The 21,655-nt window shown below is 42.3% G+C and overlaps 2 protein-coding genes across 2 annotated transcripts in view; both read right to left on the bottom strand.

Moving 5' to 3' along the window:
• The window catches only part of VIT (vitrin), a 76,634-nt gene extending 69,327 nt beyond the window's left edge, over positions 1-7,307 (bottom strand). The window contains exon 1 of the mRNA XM_029049973.2: positions 6,937-7,307. The gene's annotated coding sequence lies outside the window, so the exon portion shown is untranslated. The remainder of the gene's footprint in view (positions 1-6,936) is intronic.
• A 3,200-nt stretch (positions 7,308-10,507) lies between these two features.
• Positions 10,508-18,884, bottom strand: LOC100076861 (opsin-5-like). Its single transcript, XM_039910149.1, has 3 exons — positions 18,854-18,884; positions 15,695-15,918; positions 10,508-10,941 (listed from the first exon to the last, which is right to left on the bottom strand). The coding sequence occupies exons 1-3, from the start codon at positions 18,882-18,884 to the stop codon at positions 10,525-10,527; spliced, it is 672 nt and encodes a 223-aa protein (XP_039766083.1). The 3' UTR covers positions 10,508-10,524.
• Between the last annotated feature and the right edge of the window lie 2,771 nt (positions 18,885-21,655).

Here is a 21,655-nt window from a genome sequence, read left to right as displayed (position 1 = left end):
GTTATGGTCAGAGAGAGGGATTTCAGAGTTGGTGAGTGCCTAGTGGCTAGAGCCTGGGCCTGGGGGTCAGAAGGACCTGGGTTCTAATCCCAACTCTGCTATTTGTCTGCTGTTACCTTGGGCAAATCATTTCACTTCTCTTTGCCTCAGTCACCTCATCTATAAAATGGGGATTAAGACTGTGAGCCCCATGTGGGATGGAGAGTGTGTCCAACTTGATTTGCCTGTATCTGCCCCAGTGCGTAGTTCAGTGCCTGGCACATAGTAAGTGCTTAACAAATACCAAAATTATTATTACCTGGGACTGGGATAAGGCACATTTCCCGGATCCCTGCCCCTCAGCATGGTTGTCCTTGGCTGGGATGGGAACCAAGATCCGGGAGCAGGGATTTAGAGTGAAACCTTTTCCTGGTGGACAGTCTGGCCTGGGACTCAGGGGACCTGGGTTTTAATTCCGTCTCCGTCAGTTGCCTTTTTGTGACTTTGGGCAATTCACTTAACTTCTTTGGGCCTCAGTTTCTTCATCTGTAAAATGGGGATGCAGTACCTATTCTCCCTCCCACGAAGACTGCGAGGTCCAGGTGGGAGAGCACTGCATCTGACCCGATTATTCATTCAATAGTATTTATTGAGCGCTTACTATGTGCAGAGCACTGTACTAAGCGCTTGGGATGAACAAGTCGGCAACAGATAGAGACAGTCCCTGCCGTTTGACGGGCTTACGGTCTAATCGGGGGAGACGGACAGACAAGAACAATGGCACTAAACAGCGTCAAGGGGAAGAACATCTCGTAAAAACAATGGCAACTAAATAGAATCAAGGCGATGTACAATTCATTAACAAAATAAATAGGGTAACGAAAATATATACAGTTGAGCGGACGAGTACAGTGCTGTGGGGATGGGAAGGGAGAGGTGGAGGAGCAGAGGGAAAAGGGGAAAATGAGGCTTTAGCTGCGGAGAGATAAAGGGGGGATGGCAGAGGGAGTAGAGGGGGAAGAGGAGCTCAGTCTGGGAAGGCCTCTTGGAGGAGGTGATTTTTAAGTAAGGTTTTGAAGAGGGAAAGAGAATCAGTTTGGCGGAGGTGAGGAGGGAGGGCGTTCCAGGACCGCGGGAGGACGTGACCCAGGGGTCGACGGCGGGATAGGCGAGACCGAGGGACGGCGAGGAGGTGGGCGGCAGAGGAGCGGAGCGTGCGGGGTGGGCGGTAGAAAGAGAGAAGGGAGGAGAGGTAGGAAGGGGCAAGGTGATGGAGAGCCTCGAAGCCTAGAGTGAGGAGTTTTTGTTTGGAGCGGAGGTCGATAGGCAACCACTGGAGTTGTTTAAGAAGGGGAGTGACATGCCCAGATCGTTTCTGCAGGAAGATGAGCCGGGCAGCGGAGTGAAGAATAGACCGGAGCGGGGCGATTATCTTACTATAATCTTACTATCTTACTATACTATACTATACTAAGTATATATATATACGTATATATATATATATATATATATATATATATATATACGTATATATATATACTAAGTATACTATACTATACTATACTATACTATACTATACTATACTATACTTACTATACTAAGTATACTATCTTACTATACTAGTAAGATAGTAAGTACTATCTTACTATACGCAGACCACTGTTTTAAGCACTGGGGTAGATACAGGGTAATCAGGTTGTCCCATGTGAGGCTCACAGTCTTCACCCCCATTTTACAGATGAGGTAACTGAGGCACAGAGAAGTGAAGTGACTTGCCCACAGTCACACAGCTGGCAAGCGGCACAGCCTGGATTAGAACCCATGACCTCTGATTCCCAAACCCGGGCTCTTTCCACTGAGCCACGCAGATCCTCAGACTCCCGGACCCGTGCTCTTTCCACTGGGCCATGCTGCTTCTACTTCCTATTCATAATCTACTTTCCTTATTCATAATCCATTTTAATACCTGTCTTCCCCTGTAGGCTCTAGATGCCCTGTGGGCGGGGATCATGTCTACCAAATCTCTTTTATTGGAGCAATTATTTTATTGACCTAGAGGAAAGAGCACAGGTCTAGGAGTCAGAGGACCTGGGTTTTAATCCCATCTCTGCTACCTGCCTGCTGCATGACCTGGGACAAGTCACAACTTCTCTGTGCCTCTGTTTCCTCATCTGTAAAACAGTGATTCAATATCTGTTCTCCCAGCTATTTAGACTGTGAGCCCAGGTGGGACAGAGATTGTGTCCAACCTGATTAACTTGTATCTACCCCACAGCTGAGAATGGTATTTGACACATAGCACTTGATAAATACCATAATTATTATTATCATTGTGTCAAAACGATCAATCAATCACATTTATTGAGCACTGTACTACACTCTTAGGAGAGTACACTACAACAGAGTTGGTTGACATGTTTTCTGCCCGCAAGAAGTTTATTGTGCTTTCCCAGGCACTTAGTACAGTTCTCGGCACGGAGTAAGCATTTAATAAATACCACTGATCGAACCAATAAACTGACAGATGTTATCATCCACATGGATTTTCAAGACTTTAGTAGCCGTCGGAATGTGAGACTTGCAACCTATAGAAGTGGCAAAACTTTCCACTTTTAGCATCCTCACTTTTAGCAAACTCTTCCCTTCCATCTAATCTACAAGTCCTGGAAAGAGCTGGATACAAATTGAGCTGTGCACTCTTAGATGAAATGTCCACTTATAAAAGGGACTCCAGAGGAGATCCTGAGAATGCTTGATTGAGATTCTCACTCCTGCTCCCGGCAAAAATGATTTAGGACCCAGACACATAGTCACTTGGGGGGATTCGTGCCTCACTAATTAGTTGGAATTCTTTGAAGGAGTTAATAAACTTGAAGTTTGGGAGGTCCAAGCGGACATAATCGATTTAGACTTTTGATGAAGTACTTTGCCTGAGGCTTTTAAAAAAATCTGGGTGTCATGGGATTGGAAGGAATGTTTTCCATGCCTACCAAGCTGGCTCAAAGTTAGGAAATACAGAGTGGAATAAATGGCTTCTTTTCTGGATGGAGAAATTCAAACAATCAATAGCCTTTTCTGAATGTTCACTCTGTGCAGGGCATTGAGTGTTCAGTACATAGAAGGAGTCTTCAGGGATCAGTCCCAGGACTGGTTTAATTTAACATTTGAATAAATTATCTAGACGATGGGATGCACTATGAAATATCCAAGTTTGCAGAAAACACTAAGCTCTTCTGGGTATTGAAAACTCTTCTTCAACAGTCAATGATATTTCTTCGGGATACTTACTGTATGCAGAGAACTGTAATAATAATAATTATGGTACTTGTTAAGTGCTATGTGCCAAGCACTGTACTAAGCACTGGAGTGGATACAAGCAAATCGGGTTGGATACAGTCCCTGTCCCACGTGAGGCTCACAGTCTTAATCCCCGTTTTCCAGATGAGGTAACTGAGGCCCAGTGAAGTGACTTGTCCAAAACCACACAGCAGATGAGTGACAGGGCCAGGATTAGAAGTTCTGATTCTCAGGCCCGTGCTCTATCCACTAAGCCAAGCTGCTTCTCTGTACTATGTGCTTGGGAGAGTACAATAAAATGAAGTTGGTAGGCTATTTTTTATGGTAATTTTTTAAGTGCTTACTATGTACCACTTGGAGAAGCAGCGTGGCTCAGTGGAAAGAGCCCAGGCTTGGGAGTCAGAGGTCGTGGGTTCTAATCCTGGTTCTGCCACTTGTCAGCTGTGTGACTGTGGGCAAGTCACTTAACTTCTCTGTGCCTCAGTTCCCTCATCTGTAAAATGGGGATGAAGACTGTGAGCCCCACGTGGGACAACCTGATTCCCCTGTGTCTACCCCAGCGCTTAGAACAGTGCTCGGCACATAGTAAGCGCTTAACAAATACCAACATTATTATTACCAGGCACTGAACAGAGCAATGGGGTAGATACAAGCTAATGAGGCTGGACACAGTCCATGCAGATTGTAATTCCCCTCTAGACTGTAAGCTTGTTGTGGGCAGGGAATGTGCCTGTTATATTGTTATATTGTATTAATTCATTCATTCAGTAGCATTTATTGAGCGCTTACTATGTGCAGAATACTGTACTAAGCGCTTGGAATGTACAATTCAGCAACAGATAGAGACAATCCCTGCCCAATGACAGGCTCACAGTCTAATCGTACTCTCCCAAGTGCTTAGTACAGTGCTCAGCACACAGTAAGTGCTCAATAAATATGATTGACTGACTGACTCACAGTCTTAATCCGCCGTGGTAGGAGCGGAGGCTACCCAGGGACCTCCAGAGCTGACCCCCATGGTGGGAGCAGGAGATAGAGGCTCCTCAGGGGCCTCCTCCAGGTGGCTGTTGGGCCAACAAACACCGCTGTGGGAAGGACAGAAGCCAGGGAAGAGAGGGCTCCAGAAAACCCTGCCTCCCTCTTTCCCCCGGGTCACCCCCTGCTCAAAAGATACGTAATTTCAATTACGAAGACAATAGATCTGGAGCTGATATAAACTGCTCCTTTATCAGATCAGCTTGAAGCATTTCACCCTATTAACGTGTCGTCGGGCAAAATGGGCCGATGCGTCATGGAACCGTGTCGGTCTCCCCCTCTAGACTGTAAATTCCTTGTGGGCAGGGGATAATGTCTGCCAACATTATCACATTTAAGGTCCCAAGTGCTTAGTGTAGTTCTGGGTACCTCTAGACTGTAAATTCCTTGTGGGCAAGGGATAATGTCTACCAACAGTATCACATTTAAGGTCCCGAGTGCTTAGTGTAGTTCTGGGTACACAATAAACACTCTATAAATACCATCAATTGACTGATGGAAGGATTTAGGTTCTAATCCTGAGCTATGTGATCTTGGAAAGTCTTGACTTTGTTTTGCCTCAGTTTCCTCATCTGCAAAATAAGATTCAATCTCTGTTTCACCCCATCTAGACTGTGATCTGTGCTAGACAAGGATTGGGTCAGATTATCCCCAGTGTTCAGTACAGTGCTTGACCTATAGTAAGCACTTAACAAATATTATTATAAGACTGTGAAGTTAAAATTCTAAAATATCTAACCCTACTTATACAGCCCCTAGCCTATTATAATAACATTAGATATTATGTATATATACTTATAAATTATAAATTATTTATATTAACATATGTCTTTCTCCCCTTCTAGACTGTAAGCTTGTTGTGGGCAGGGAACATGTCTACCGACTCTCATGTACCATACTCTTCCAAGCTCTTAGTACAGTGTTTGGCACACAGTAAGTGCTCAATAAAGACCACTGATGATGATAGTGATGATGATATTAGGTCACTGTGGGGCAAATTTCCTTTTATTTTTGAGGCACGGATACGAATACACATGTTTTGTGTATCTCACTCATCTTCTGCCCTCTGTCTTTCAGGTATGCTTGTCTCTCAAAGTCATCACTGAAAGTGGCAATTATGTGCAGGCAGGGAAGGAGAGCCTCACTGGTGACTAACCATTTTAATACAAGAGCAAAGATTCCTCATATCATGTTTAAGAAAATCTAGCATTCGGAAATCTAAAAACAAGCACTAAAATTCCAATGACGCTACTCATAAAACATTTGCAAATCCCCAAAGGTAGTAATCGAAAGCCAAGTATTCTCTATCAAGTCACTTGCACAAATCAGGACTTAATGAAGTTCTTATAAAAGACAATATAGTCCTTAGATATTCATACAGAGATTGGGATTACATGTTTCCTAAAGAGGAATTTCCCTTTAGCAGAGAAGGTACAAGACATACTAAACATTGGTGGATCAGATTTAAAAGGAAAGTAGTCTGTACATTTTGTTTTCTTCAAAATAAAAGCTTCAGTTTAGTTTAGGTAGACCTGCCAACTGTCTTTAAAGTAACATATGTATGCTTACAATTCTGGGAATAAACTTTTTAAACAGAGGAAGGATTTTAATTCAATGAACAAAAGATGGGGGTCTCCAGTCCCCAGAGTCACTCTGCCTTTGATATAACATGAAAATAAAATACAGAAATAAATTTGTTGTTTCAATTTGCTTAACTGTAGGGTATTTTTATCTTGAGACAAAACAAAAAAACCCTTAAACATCCAATTTATTGCAATTCGATGTGATGATACTCTAAAAAGTTTTAACTTTCACACTTTCAAATTCATATTTTGTCCAGGCTGATTTTATCTTGTTTTTGCAAATAAAACTCATGACAAAAAAAAAAAATCCACTCCTTTTTTGGCCTAAGCAAGGACCTAGTTTCCAAAAATTGCTAAAAGCAAACTATTAAGAGAAATTATTCCAAATTCTCTCAGGTTAATTTTTCCTTGAAGCTTTTTTTCATGTTTATACTGGTTTGACACAAATCACAACTACAAAAGCATCACACACATCCTTAGGCAGAGTTGAGCTCCTATTGCAGCAGCCTGTGGCAATACTGTTCACTCTCAGGGACTTATCAGTAAAATAAATGTTCTGCCTAAAAGAATATGGGCAGAGTGAAAACAGGGTAGTTTGAAACATCTGAATTCATTTATACCCTATATCAATCTGAGTAGATAGACACCCATCAAACCTCCATTTAGCAATTTCATTTTTATCTTGGAGCTGATTTAGTGTTAGTTTCTTATGATTTTGCTTTTTATAAAAAGAAAGAAGGGGGGTGGTGAATGCATTCTAAATTACCACAAGAAGTCATACTTTTCCATTTCAATCTCGGTTTGTTTAGATGTCTAAGAAAAATACACGACCTTGCTATGCATAATGCTTCAAGAGTTTCATTTATAATTTAACTATAAATTCCTTCCCTCCTAAGAAACCCTCAGGAGCATTTGTAAATTGCATGCAGGCCTGTATTAGTTGAACTAAATAGTGCTGTTTCTTCATGACAAAACACATTTTAATGAGCTCCTAATAATGGAAAGCAAAATATAGATTTTGCACAGAAAAGTTCAGACCTACCTTGTTTAGACTGTTTTGTTTTTTTTAATTCTTTTCTTCAACCCAAGATGAATGTCTTGTTTTCTCCGAGTCTGTCTGCATCACAGATTCCAAGTGAAGTATTCTAACAAATAAAAAACTGGCGAAGGTTTGAGCAGGTTTTCTCTCCTTCGGAGAGGAGCAAATCCAGCGTTCTCATCAACCTCTCAGCACTTGGGAAGGCACAACACACACCCACACTCGTGAAGACACACATACACACACCCACGCTGATCTCACACTGATTTCACTTTTCAATTAGGCAGCCCTCTTTCCCATTTCCATTCCTACTCACTATTCTGTATATTACCTTGCAACAGAAGCAGGAATTTTCAGTTTGCATCCCACTACAACTATAAGGTCAGGAAAGCCAAAAGGAATGCAGAAATCAAAGCCAAACGGCTCCTCAGATGAGCAAGAGGCAGGAAAAAGAGGTTCCGTGAAGAGGGGAATATTTTGAAGTCCGGCATAATGCTCATGCTTTACAAAATCAAGGAGAGGATTAAAGTAGCAGCACAGCAGAGAGCAAATTCTGCAGTCTCTACTAAAGTGTATTAGCCCATCCAATTTGTCGAGAATTTCCTTAACCTTCACCTGGGGTTATTTTTTTCTGAAGCTCATCAAGGCATTTGAGGAGCATTACAGACTCAGGGATGTTAGATAATAATGATTTAAAGCGGCTAGTCGGAGCTCAGTTCAAAGGAGAAGGCTGTTATTTTCAAACACACCAGAAGTAAAACTCTACATTTCAGAATATTTATTTCTGCTATAATTTGACTTGAAAATCTTTGAACACGTAATACACTTTTCACCACGCAAAACATGTACTTAACCAAGATTCCAGTGCCAGAGAGGGCATCTTCTCTTAAAATGTGGCTACAGCAGCAAAGAACCATTTCTCCTCCTGCTGGACAATTTGCATCTAGCCAGTTTTAGTTCAGTGGAACTTACTGAGCGCTTACTGTGTGACGAGCACTGTACTAAGCACTTGGGAGAGTACAGTAGGACAACAGACGGACACAGTCCTGCCCACAGAGAGCTCACAGTCTAGAGTGAAAGGAAGGGATTCCTTTCATTTCTTCCCATGGACGTTATAAGTCAAAGAGAAAGCACTTTGCTTTCTCCCCATTCAGATTTCTACTTGACTCTTTCTGCTTCTTATCTGTAGCTTCTTCCTGTGCCGGGAGTGCAAGAAGAAATCACACAAGAGCCGAAGGAGGAGCGTAACGTCTAAGAGCACAGGCCCGGGAGCCAGAGGGACCTGGGTTCTAAGCCTGACACGTCCACTTGTCTTCTCTATGATCTTGCTGCGCAAGTCGCTTCAGTTCTTGTGCCTCAGTTACCTCATCTGTATTCTGGAGATTGAGACTGATAGGCCTCATGTAGGACACGAACTGCGTCCAATCTCGAATCTCCCCTGGTGTTTAATACAGTGGCTGGCATGTAGTAGAAATACCGTAGGAAAAATGAGAACCCTGAACTCCCGGCCAGCACTGACTGCGCAGCTCTCCTGCACCTCCCCCAGCTGGGCCCGCCAATAAATTAGTCAGGGCTACTTATTGAGTGCTTACTCTGGACAGATCACAAATCCGGATGCCATTCTTTGTGGCTTGTTTTAATGGTATCTGTTAAGCTCTTACCATGTGTCAGGCACTGTACTAGGTGCCGTGGTAGTCCCTGTCCCATGTGGGGCTCACAGTCTCAATCCCCGTTTTACAGATGAGATAACTGAGGGACAGAGAAGTGAAATAATAATGTTATTTGTTAAGCGCTTACTATGTACAGAGCACTGTTCTAAGCGCTGGGGTAGATACAGGGTAATCAGGTTGTCCCACGTGAGGCTCTCAGTTAATCCCCATTTTACAGATGAGGTAACTGAGGCACTTCCCCAAGGTCACAGAGCAGACAAGCGTCGGATATAGGATTCGAACCCAGGTCCTCTGACTCCCAGCCCGTGCTGTTTTCACTAAGGCACACTGCTGCTCCAGTTTTCTGTTTAACTTGATCTCCTGCAGCCACTTCTGCCTCTTCCCTAGTCTGGGGATCTCTCAAAGCTGGGAGGATGTGGTAGAGAGAAGGAATTCAGTAGGGCACATATTTGAGTGGCACTGAAGTAGGAAAAAATTGCTGTTTTTTCCCGTTCCTTTCCCGTTCCACATGGCATTATTACATAGTGCTAATTGAGCACCCAGCATTCTGCAGGATGTTGTGTGGAAGTCTGTCGGAACCCCTGATCCAGATTATCTCCCTCCTCTGGGCCCCTGTTTCTCCCCCCATAGCTCCTCGGGAAGTATCGAGGTCTAATGGAAAGAGCACGGGCCTTGCTCTGTGGGCAAGTCACTGAACTTCTTAACAGATAATTTCTCTCTTCCCCTTTAAAATTTTATCGAAGGCCCGTCTCCTCCAAGAGGCCTTGCCAGACTAAGCCCCCCTTTCCTCTTCTCCCACTCCCTTCTGTGTCACCCTGACTTGCCCCCTTGGTTCTTTCCCCCTTCCCAACCCCACAGCGCTTATGTACATACTAAATACATTAATTTATAATTTATAAATTTCTTTATAATTTATTTATTTGTAATGATGTCTCTTTCACCACATCTAGACTGTAGGCCTGTTGTGGGTGGGGAATGTGTTTATTGTTGTATTGGACTCTCCCAAGCGCTTAGTAAGTAAGCCCTCAGTAAATATGAATGACTGAATGGATGAACTTCTCTGTGCCTCAGTTCCCTCTTCTGCAAAATGGGTACTCAGTACCTACAAAGTGAAGAACTAAGGCAAATATAGAACTACTGATTAATTGCTCAATTTTCTTACAATCTGCCACACCATCAGCCTCCTCGGAGCTTTTGATATATTGAGTAAGATATTTGTTATTCATTCATGCATTCATCTATGCTTTCATTCATATGAATCTAGTCTTTACTCAGGCCTTTCTGCCAGAATGCTTATTTCGCTAGGTTTTGGATCGCACAAGGCAACGGAATTAGAGAAGGTCCGTCTGACAACCATATCAGTCCACACAGAAAGCAGAGTATCAGAAGAAACAGTGACGCATGCTTGTGTGTATGTGTGTCATCGGACACAGGGTGTGCAGGAGAATATGTGTGTTCCTTAATATAGGTACTTCAGGAACACAAAACCTTCATGTTATAGAACTATTTTCCGGTCTTCATATTCATCAATAAATGCCTATTTCCACTGTAGGTTCCCCCAGCACCCAATACAATATTCTGCACACCAGTAAATATTCAATAATACTGATGTTCAGGCAAAAAAACCTGTTATTGATGAGAAGAGGAATTTTATTAGTCTGAATTAGCCAGACTGATTGTCTACACTGATTAAAACTTACCAAATGATTGTTCAGTTTTTCACTTTTGTCTACATGGACACTTGGTGTATATAGATATATCTCAAATTTATAATGACAAAAACAACAACAACAAAAACAACTACAGCTGAATACAGTTCCCTGCATTAATCCAGTTTTGTAACTTCACTGGAAATATACGCAATCCTCTTTTTGTTTAAGGTTGCAACAGACACAATCAGTATATTTAGCTAGCAAACGGTTTATAGTCGAACACACTCAAAATCAGAATTATCACACGCTAAATCGAACGAATTTCTATTCCCAAGGGGTGGGGTGTTGATCAGACTCATCGGGCCAGAATCTGGAACTTGAAGAACATGGGCTTTTTCTGGTTTCTGAAGAGTAAACCCCTGCTTTTGCCTCAGGTTTTTAAATTTTTTCAGTTTCACGGGCTCTTTGCTCTCCTTGGCACAAGGCAGGAGGACGAGAATGTCTTTCCGGAATTTCGAATTCATTCCAAAGTAGATGATGGGATTGTAGAAGCTGGCTGACTTGGCAAACAGGCTGGCAAGGACGCTGGTTAAGTTGGGCACAGAATGGCCAAAGGCAGACCACATGGAAATGACAGCGTACGGAGACCAGGCTACAATGAAGGCCGTGCATATGACAACTGACACCTAGGAAACGAGCAAAAATATCAGAAATGGGAAGACTTGCCATTAGTTGCATCCAGATCCTTAGAACCTGAGTGAAGTAGATATTTGCAAAAATTTCTGGAGAATTCTGGTTATGTCCTCCCCGGGGCCTTCCCTGACTAAACCTCCCTTTCCTCTTCTCTCACTCCTTTCTGTGTCATCCTGACTTGCTTCCTTTATTCAACCCCACTCCCAGCACTTATGTACATAACTGTAATTTATTTATATTAATGTCTGTCTCCCCCTCCAGACTATTAGATCGCTGTGGACAGGCAATGTGTCTGTTTCTCCTTATAGTATTTTTTCCCAATCTCTTAGTACAGTGCTCTGCACACCATAAGCATTCAATAAACGTGACTGACTGACAGACTGACTGGCTGGTTTTACCCCCAGAATTATTTAGCATTAGAACATAAGCTCCTTGTGGATAGGAATAGTGTCTACCAACTGTATTAAACTTTCCCAAGTGCTTAGTACACTGCTCTGTATGCATTCATTCAATCGCATTTACTGAGTGCTTACTGTGTGCAGGAAACTGTACTTAGTGCTTGGAAAAGTACAATACAACGATAAACAGACACATTTCCCGCACGCAACGAGCTTACAGTAAGTGCTCAATAAATACCACTGAACGAATGAATTTTTCCAACTCGATTACCTTTATCATTCCCAAATCCCCGGGCAACTGAACAGTTCTGGGAGAGGTGTTTAGAGGATATTGCCTTATTTGCCCCAATTTCACCCAAAGCAAGGCTCCTTGACCACAAAGTACTCAAGTGGGGAGAGGGTAGGTAGAGACTTTAACTGTTTGAGTAGAAAACATCTCAATGGGGAACTAAAAGGGAGAATAAGAACTTGACTTTGTGGGGAAAGAGTAGACAAGGATTTTTAATTTTAATGTTTGTTCCCATTTGTGCACTTTTTGCTTTCTGATGTAGGGCTTCTTTTCTTTCAGCTTCTCTCCATGCTCAGCTTCATTTTTGGGGCTGTGTTGCCTAGCAATTCATTCAATAGTATTTACTGAGCGCTTACTATGTGCAGATAGCAATGCATGGAGGATAGCAAAACAGTGTAGCGGGGAGTCGTCGCGTAGTGGATAGAGCACGGGCCTGGGAGGCAGAAGGTCATGGGTTATAATCCCGGCTCTGCCACTTGTCTGCTGTGTGACCTTGGGCAAGTCACTTCACTTCTCTGTGCCTCAGTTACCTCATCTGTAAAATGGGGATTGAGACTGTGAGCCCCACGTGGGACAGGGACTGTGTCCAACCCAATTTGCTTATATCTACCCCAGCACCTAGTACAGTGCCTTGAAGAGGGTAAGCTCATAACAAATACCATAATAATAATAATAATTATTATTCATTCATTTATTCAATCGAATTTATTGAACACTTCTTCCTTTTGTAAAAAGAACTCAAAGGGCACTTCATTTGCTTTTACCACTGTCGATGCTCTTTGTATAGGATGGCTAAGAATAGGGTTAAAGGTGTATTCTCTTTAATTCTAATTTAATTAATTTCATTCATTTCATTTCATTATGGCGGAGATTAGAGCTCGGGCCTGAGAGTTAGAAGGACATGGGTTCTAAACCTAGCTCTGCTGTGGGACCTTGGGCAAGTCACTTTACTTCTCTGTGCCTCAGTGACCTCATCTGTAAAATGGAGATTTTAGACAGTTCCATTGCACCATTCGTTCTCCTTAAACTTCATTTATCCAATCGAGAGGAGAAATGATGAAAGTATAGTTGTTTTCTATTTTCATTTTAACACTAACTTTAGAGTAGATCATCTTTTTATGAAGTTTATAATCATTTTTCTTTCGATTCAAGGAGCTTTACCCCCCAAAATATCATATAATGAAGAAAACGGTTATGAATTTGAGTAAATTGCCACGTTTACATCGCCCCATATTAAAGGTTGACAATGAAATAGTAACTTCACGTCTATATAAATTTTATCAATTTGGGAGGGAGTTTGAAAGCTTCTTCAGAAACCTACAGCAACGCTATCTGAATACTGTAACTTTAAATAAGTAAAATATAAGGAAAACCAAAGGTAAGTCTTTCACAGAGTCGTTCATCCATCCACGATACGGATTCAATTGTGTGCATTCTTAGTACAATCTGCTCTTAGAATTTTGGCTTTGAAATAGGCTTTTCTTTTTTGATTGAAGATGATTATTGGTCATGAGCATTTTCTAATTGTTTCACCTTAAAAAAACAACTAAGCAATGAATGTAAAACGAGTGAAATGAGAGAAATTATGAAAGGACCCACCTTCGTTGACAATAACATTGAACTTCCACATTGGGGCACTCTTGAGTTTCCTAACTATTGTTCCACATGTTCAAACATCACCAATACACTTTAGTTCATTGCACACAAAAATAATCGTTTAGTTGCTCATATATTAATTTGTTTTTAAATATCTTTTTCTCAAGGAGGGTGTCCAATTCCTCCCTAAAGACAACATGTTTGCTTCCACCAGTGTTAAAATAAACATGTCCTCTTTTCCCACTCCCTTCTGCATCCCTTCTGCATAGAGAAGCAGCGAGGCTCAGTGGAAAAAAACATGGACTTGGGAGTCAGAGGTCATGGGTTCGAATTCCGGCTCTGCCCCTTGGCAGCTGTGTGACCGTGAGCAAGTCACTTCACTTCTCTGTGCCACAGTGATCTCACCTGTAAAATGGGCATTAAGACTGTGAGCCTGACATGGGACAACCTAATTACCCTGTATCTACCCCAGCACTTAGAACAGTGCTTTGCACATAGTAAGTGCTTAACAAATACCAACATTATTATTATCGCCCTGATTCGCTCCCTTTATTCACCCCTCCCTCAGCCCCATAGTACATATGTACATATCCGTAATTTATTTCTACTAATGTCTGTCTCCTTCTCTAGGCTGTGAACTAGTTCTGGAGAGGGAATGTGTCTACCATTCCTGTTGTATTGTACTCTCCCAAGTGCTCAATAAATATGACTGATTGATTCATTTTCAATCTTCTTAAAGGCCTAACATATTTTACCATCGACTAAAAGTCTCTTCAAAAATGTAATACTCTTAATTAGCCTAATTATCACCTGGGGTTAAAAGCCACACTCCCCGGTGTTTGGGACAGAGGCAAATTCAGATCATCAGAAATTTGGGCAATAGCCGGGATTGACAATCTCAGATGGCGCATTCTGCAGTTCGGTTTATTGGAAGTATCTTTTCAGTTAACTGAACTAATACTAACTGACAATGTAGCTTTGATTAACCAGCTTCCTGTTCTGCATGTATGTACAGTTAGTCCTTATATCACCCGAAAACTGTATGTTAATGTTATAAATTAAGAAAGTGTGTACACATATAAATCGAAATTACCCAGTTGTATACTCAGTCGGTGATAGATTATTAGCGCAGATACAGTAAGTCCCAAGACAAGGTAGATGACGTGTGTTTCATTGGAAATAATAATAATAATATCTGTGGCATTTGTTAAGCACTTATTAGGTGCCAGGCATTATTCTAAGTGCTGGGGTAGATTCCATCTAATCAGGTTGGACACAGTCTAGGTCCCACTTAGGGCTCACAGTCTTAATCCCCATTTTGAGGAGGAGAGAACTGAGGCAGAGAACAGTGAAGTGGCTTGCTCAAGGTCACACAGCAGACAAGTGGCAGAGCCAGAATTAGGAGCCAGGTCCTTCTGACACCGGGTTTATACTCTATCCAATAAATCACACTGTTTGGCCATAAAATTCATACGTCTTCCGTCCCTGGTGGTTTGGTTTGGTGATCCAATCACCACCTGCTCTTTTCTGTCCTCACATTGTGGCTCTTAAAATTGTCCTCCAAGGTCTAAGTTTTCCCCTCGTCCTCATTCCCTCACTCCTGAATCCACACCTGCAGTGGGTCTGTCCCTTCCTAGTGGATAGAGCATGGGCTTGGGAGTCAGAGGACCTCCTGGGTTCTAATCCTAGCTCCGCCACATGTCTGCTGTGTGACCTTGGGCAAGTCACTTCACTCCTCTGGGCCTTAGTTACCTCATTTGTAAAATGGGGAATAAGAGTGTGAGCCCCATTTGGGACAGGGACTGTATCCAACCTGATTAACTTGAATCTACCCAGCACTTAGAACAGTGCTTGGCACATAATAAGTAATAAGTTCCATAATTATTATTATTATTTCCCAGGTGTCCCTCCCTCCCTCACCAATAAGTGGTTTGGTGAGCAATCAGAAGCCAGAGGCCAGATGCATTATCTGGTACATAGAGAAAGGGTGAAATGTCTGAAGGGGCATTCTGCTGTGGAGTCTACTGTGGGTAAGCGCTCAGAAAATACTATTGAATGAATCACGAGGAAAAGTGAAATGACCCTGTTAAGTTGAAGTTGAGTCCTTAACCTCATTTTGTCCCATAAGCCTTTGATTTTGGGCAAGGAACATTGCCCAACTACATTGTATTGTACATTCCCAAGCGTTTAGTACAGTGCTCTGCACATAGGAAGTGCTCAATAAATACCACTGATAATGACGACGATGACGATGATAATTTTATCAGTCACGGGGACCTTTAGCCAGTGGTGGACGAGGGGAAACTTTCCTATATCTTTTCTTTTCCATAGTATTTTTCTATCTTTGGTAGCTGAAACAATGAAGTGTAACTGTGAAATTATATAATTAGGGAAAGGGGAGGAATGTAAGCATTTTTTTCATTAAAATCCTTCCATTTCCATTACTGCAGAGAAGAAACAAACCCTGGTAACATCTCGATCCAGCCGTCTCTGCCTGTCGGTTGGGTCATCTGCTCCAGCTAGGGTGTGGCTTGACTTGACCATTTTGATGATGGACACGTAAGAGAAGAACATGATGGACACAGGGAGGAAGAAACAGCAGAAGAAAATAGAAATAATGTAGGACTTGCAGATGGAAGAAAAGTTTGCTTCAGCCCAGTCGATTTCACAAGTTCCGTACATGCGATCTGAAAGAGAGAATAAGTAAGCTCTACTTAATATTTCTTTTGTGATCAGATCATTTGACCGGTTCTCAATCAGTCGATCATGTTCATTCAGCCCCGACTGTGTGCGGAGCACTGTACTAAGCGCTTGGTAGGCACGTTCCCTACCCACAACAGGCTCACAGTCTTGCAACAGCAAATAGTACCATAATCACTCTCCTGCTCGATAAAGTGTTCTGCACACAGTAAGCGCTCAGTAAATATCATTGATTGATGACAATGATTTGAAAATGTACCAAGAGAATTTCAAAGCTAAAAGTAGCAATGACCGATTCAAGAGAATCATGATAGCTTTTCCATTCATCCAGTAGTTTTACTGAACGCCAACTGCTTGTGTAATAATAATAATGATGCTGGTATTTGTTAAGCGCTTAATATGTGCCAAACACTGTTCTAAGAGCTGGGGGAGATACAAGATAATCAGGTTGTCCCAGGTGGGGCTCACTGTCTTCATCCCCATTTTACAGATGAGGTAACTGAGGCACAGAGAAGTTAAGTGGCTTGCCCAAGGTCACACAGCTGATAAGTGGCGGAGCTGGGATTAGAACCCATAGCGTCTGATTCCCAAGCCCGGGCTCTTTCCACTGAACCACGCTAGCACTGTACTAATTGCTCGAGTGCATAAAATAGAATAAAAGATGTGTTATCTGTCCTCAAGGAATTTATAAGCTAATTGAGGAGATGGTTAGACTTGGATTGTACATCACAAAAAGATTAAGAATAGAAAACTAGAATCTAATTCTAGATTCTAGGGTTCTAATCCTGCTCCGTCACTTGTCTGCTCTGTAACTTTGGGCAAGTCACTTAGCTTCTCTGAGCCTCAGTTGCCTCATCTGTAAAATGAGATTTATACTGTGAGTCCTATATGGGATAGGGACTGTGTCCAACCTTATTATCTTGTATCTATCCCCGAGGTTCGTGTGGTGCCTGACACATAGTAAGCATTTAATGAATACCATTTTTAAAAAATGAAAAATGACTAAATTGATAAATAAATGCTAAAGATGGTGACAATTCCTTCATCCATCAAATTCATGAGCTGTTCACACACAATAACCCGAAGGTCTCCACTTTACCTTTATCTTTCAGCTTCTATAATAATAATGTTGGTATTTGTTAAGCACTTACTATGTGCAGAGCATTGTTCTAAGCGCTGGGGTAGATATCCCAGGCAGTGACTTAAATGCCTTTCTGTTGTCACTGGACTGAGTGCTTCAATAACCCTCAGGGACAACCTGAAGTATCGTGTAAGTTCCGTGAGGTCAGGGATGATATCTACCAGTGCTTAGAACAGGGCTCCGCACACAGTAAGTGCTCAATAAATACCATTGAATGATTGAAGTGAGTTCCCATCCTTCTGGGTGTTGAAACTGGTTTTTTTTTTTGGATATTTGTTAAGTGCTTACTATGTTTCAGATACTGTACTAAGTGCTGGGCCCTGTTTTAAGCACTGGACACAGTACTAAGCACTGGGCACTGTACTAAACACTGGAGAGATGGACTCTCCCCTCTAGCATAAACCAGGCCCTTGCCTTTTGACCCCTGCAAGGCTCTATTTCAGTTTATCGCAGAGCCTCTGTACACATGTAAACTTTCATCCTTCCACTAATCATTTTTGGGATGGGGTCTAGATTAGCCCGTAATGATTCTGAGTATTCCTGAGCTGTTGGCCTTTTCCTGCTGTAAAGCCAATAGACAGATTGTATTCCGAATCCATCCATTTTGAAGCAATTGTGCTCATGCATATGGAGAAGTGATTGGTGGACAAAGGGATACTTTTTGAAATGGAATGCGATTTCTAAAATAAAAGAAATCCAGTACCTGTGTAGCTGCCCCATCCCAGAACAGGTCCTGCTGACCAGAATAATGCTGATACCCAGATGAGAATCAGGGCCACACTGATGTTGGCGGTATTGATGAAGTGACCTTGAGAAATGGTACAGTACAGTCAAGAGAGAATCAATCACAAAACATCTCCACCACAAAAAAATTGAGAGAGTCCTGACTGCTTTCCACAGATTCCATAGGCTCTAAATTAGGATGATTTTTGAGGAGCCAAAGAAGTCTTTTATCAGCTTAAATCTTCTTCAGCGCTTAGTTCAGTGATTGGCATATCGCGAGCACTGAACAAATACAATAATTATTATTAATATTAAGATTGGGATATAGAGCCTGGCTCATCATTGTGCTCCATTACAACACCAGTGGAATAATAATAGTAATTATGGTACTTGCTAAGCACTTCCTATGTGCCAAGCATTGTTCTAAGCGCTGAGGTAAATACAAATTAATCATGTCAGACGCAGCCCCTGTCCCACATGGGGCTCCCAATCAATTCCCATTTTACAGATGAGGCAACTGAGGCTCAGAGAAGTGAAACGACTAGTCCAAGGTCACACAGCAGACAAGTGGCGGAGCCGGGATTAGAACCCATGACCTCATGACTCCCAGGCCCGTGCTCTATCCGCTAGGCCGTGTTGCTTCAAGTCTATGAATTTAGTGCACTCTGTTCCCTTCCCTCCTTCCTAGTTAACTTTTGGAAGAAGGATTTTTCCCTTTTATGCCTTCCAAAACAGCCCCCTATCTTTCTCTTTCCTCCTGAGAGAAAGAGAGGAGTGACTCTCTTTTGTCCTTCCTAAATCCTGTCTACTAGATAGGCTATTTCAGATCTCCAGTCAGCCCATCCCAGTCTTCCCATTTAGCTGCTTTCGATACTGACAGTACAGTAGAGTTCAAGGCAGCATTGTAAAAGAAAAAATCGGCCTCGGTTAAAACTGATAGTTTACAGAGAGTACTACTCAAGGAACAACACAGAGTTTAACTATTTGTTGGTTTGACTAGATTATTTGGAAGGAGAGGAAGTAGAATGGCTGAAATTGAAAAAATAAAAAAGGTTTACATTGGAAACTGCAGAACCACACGATCAACATCGCTAAAAGAAGATGTAGATTATATTATCAATCAACCAATGGTTTTTACTGAGCTCTTACTGTGTGCAGAGCACTACACTAAATGATTGGAAAAGTGCTACAATACAATATTTACTGAGCACTTACTGTGTGCAGAGCACTATGCTAAATGCTTGGGAAAGTACTACAATATAATAAAGTTGACAGGCATGATCCCTGTCCACAAGGAACTTCAGTCTAATTAGAAGTAGAATAAATTCTAGATTGAAGAAACGGGGCACAGTATAAAAATATACTACTATGGAAAGCAGCATGGCCTAATGGCCTAGTGGATAGAGAAGAAGCCTGGAAGTCAGAAGGACCTGGGTTCTAATCTTGACACCGTTACTCGTCTGCTGTGTGACCTTGGTCAACTCATTTATCTTTGCCTCAGTTACCTCTTCTATAAAACGGGGATTAATTATGTGAGTTCCTTGTGGGGCGTGAACTGTTTCCAATCTGATTAGTTTGTATCTACCCCAGTGCCTGGCACCTAGTAGGCGTGTAACAAATACCAAAAAACCCCCAAACTAAAACAAAGATTGTATAAATACTGTGGGGGTGGAGTGGGTATCAATAAAGACAAAGGAACACCCAGTCTAAGAGCCTAGTTAATGCAGAGAGGCGGGCAAATGGGGGAAATGAACAGTTAAAAGTCAACAGGGTACTAAATCGTATCCAGCATGACTTTTTAAAGAAATCCTGTCAGGCTAAACTAATCTCTCTTTCTAATATGAGCCTCGTGGACAATTGATCTAATCTTGGAAGTCATTGCCCAAAAGGGAAGAAATAGATCCAGTCTAGATTTTAGCAGCTCTTTAGGTTCTGTACTGTAGACCTACTCATTAAGAAATTAGGAAAATACAGTGAGGACAGCACAGCTCTTACCTGGGTGGTGGCCCAAGTGATTGGAAGACTAAGATCAAAATTTTAAAAGTCCCGATTCACCCAGGAAAAATAGCAAACGGTGTTCTGTAGGGATTGCTATATTCTTAGCGATGGAGGGTAGCAGAGGATATTCTTATTCAGCTCTGTTCTCTTCTCCAGGCATTTCTTGGAGGCATATCAACTGAAGATTTTGGCCCCCCCCAGGGAAGAATAGTGAAATACTGTAATTCTCGGCACAGGCGGTCATGCCTGGGATAAGCCTGTCTGCTTAACTTTTTAACTCGGAAGAAACTGGGGAAGAAAATGCTCCCAAAATATAAATGCGAATGCTTAAAGTAGATTTCTCCTGTTCAGAGTTGCAAAGTGGCTAGATGGCAGAACTGAAATCATCCTGCAGATACTCTGTCATTCCTCAGTCCTGTAGAGATCAATCATTCAATCGAACAATCGAATCTTGATTCTATTTATTGCTCTTGATTCTATTTATTGCTATTGTTCTTGTCTGTCCGACTCCCCCGATTACACTGTGCGCCCGTCAAAGGGCAGGGACTGTATCTGTTACCGATTTGTACATTCCAAGCGCTTAGTACAGTGCTCTGCACATAGTAAGCGCTCAATAAATACTATTGAATGAATGAACAATCAATCTTATTTATTGAGCACTTACTATGTGCAGAGGACTGTACTGAGCACTTGAGAGAGCGTGATACAACAGAAAGAGCAGACACGCTCCCTTCCCGTGACGAGCTTAGGGTCTAGAGGGGGAGACAGACGTGAATATGAATAAATGAGTAATTTACAATATATAATTTAAAGATATGTACTTAAGTGATGTGGGTTGGGGGTGACACGGATATTAAATGTCCAGAGGTCACAGATCCTTGTGCAAGTGGTCCAGAAAAGGTCCATAAAGTGGATGAAAGGTGTGCAGGGATGTCCAGGCCTGACATAAGAGATGAAAGCCATCTCCCCCTCTGACTTAAATCCACTCTGTGAGGAAGAGCGATGGTTCAACAATTCAACGGTTCTTCAAGATTTTAGAGGGGATGACTGGATAATGAAGAAGGTAATGGTAAACTACTCCCGTATTTTGATCAAGAAAACTCTACGGATCCACTCCCAGAACGATCGCAGACGGAGAGCGGGGCGTTCTGGGAGAGCTGAATCCACGGAGTCGCAATGGGGCGGAGACGACTCGACAGCATAAGCCAAGAACAAGACTGGATAATGTCCATTTCCACTGGGGATGGTAAAGGTGGGGATTTAGATTTGGAAAGAGCTCAGGTTTTCTTTCTTGGAGAGGTGTTGAACACTGGAGAGGATGTTGGACACTGATTTTTCCTGACCTGGATAGTCCTATTAGAAGGCAGGAGTAGGTTGGGTAGAGGATTGATCGTTTCATGACTTTATATGAGAAGCAGCGTGGCTCAGTGGAAAGAGCACGGGCTTTGGAGTCAGGGCTCATGAGTTCGAATCCCAGCTCTGCCACTTGTCGGCTGTGTGACTGTAGGCAAGTCACTTAACTTCTCTGTGCCTCAGTTCCCTCATCTGTAAAATGGGGATTAAGACTGTGAGCCCCATGTGGGACAACTTGATTCCCCTATGTCTACCCCAGCGCTTAGAACAGTGCTCGGCACATAGTAAGCGCTTAACAAATACCAACATTATTATTATTATTATTATTATATTATGGATGGGATCAGGGCCAGTTTGCCATAGGTGTTTCATGGGGTTGAAGCCCAAGTGCCTCCAGATCAAGGGCTTCCAACCAGAGCCCCTTGCCCCAAAAATGTAGCCCCAAGTCAAGGGAGCTGGTTGGCGTAACCCTGCTCGCAGATGAAGCTTTCCAGGCAGCATCTCTAAAC

The sequence above is a fragment of the Ornithorhynchus anatinus genome, chromosome X1, assembly GCF_004115215.2.
Source record: "Ornithorhynchus anatinus isolate Pmale09 chromosome X1, mOrnAna1.pri.v4, whole genome shotgun sequence".
Taxonomy (NCBI): domain Eukaryota; kingdom Metazoa; phylum Chordata; class Mammalia; order Monotremata; family Ornithorhynchidae; genus Ornithorhynchus; species Ornithorhynchus anatinus.
Note: the sequence above shows the minus strand (reverse complement) of the source record. Positions and strands in the feature narration are given on the sequence as shown.

Bases quoted from the DNA above. Each gene is read 5' to 3' on its own strand.
- LOC100076861 (XM_039910149.1), bottom strand. From the start codon at position 18,884: ATGTTGATCGTGTGGTTCTGCAGTTTCCAAT. The intron at 15,919-18,853 runs GTAAACCTTTTT...TCTCTCTTTCAG, and splicing joins GTGGTTCTGCAGTTTCCAAT to ATCGCATGTACGGAACTTGT. The intron at 10,942-15,694 runs GTTTGTTTCTTC...CTCGTTTCCTAG, and splicing joins TGGATCGAGATGTTACCAGG to GTGTCAGTTGTCATATGCAC.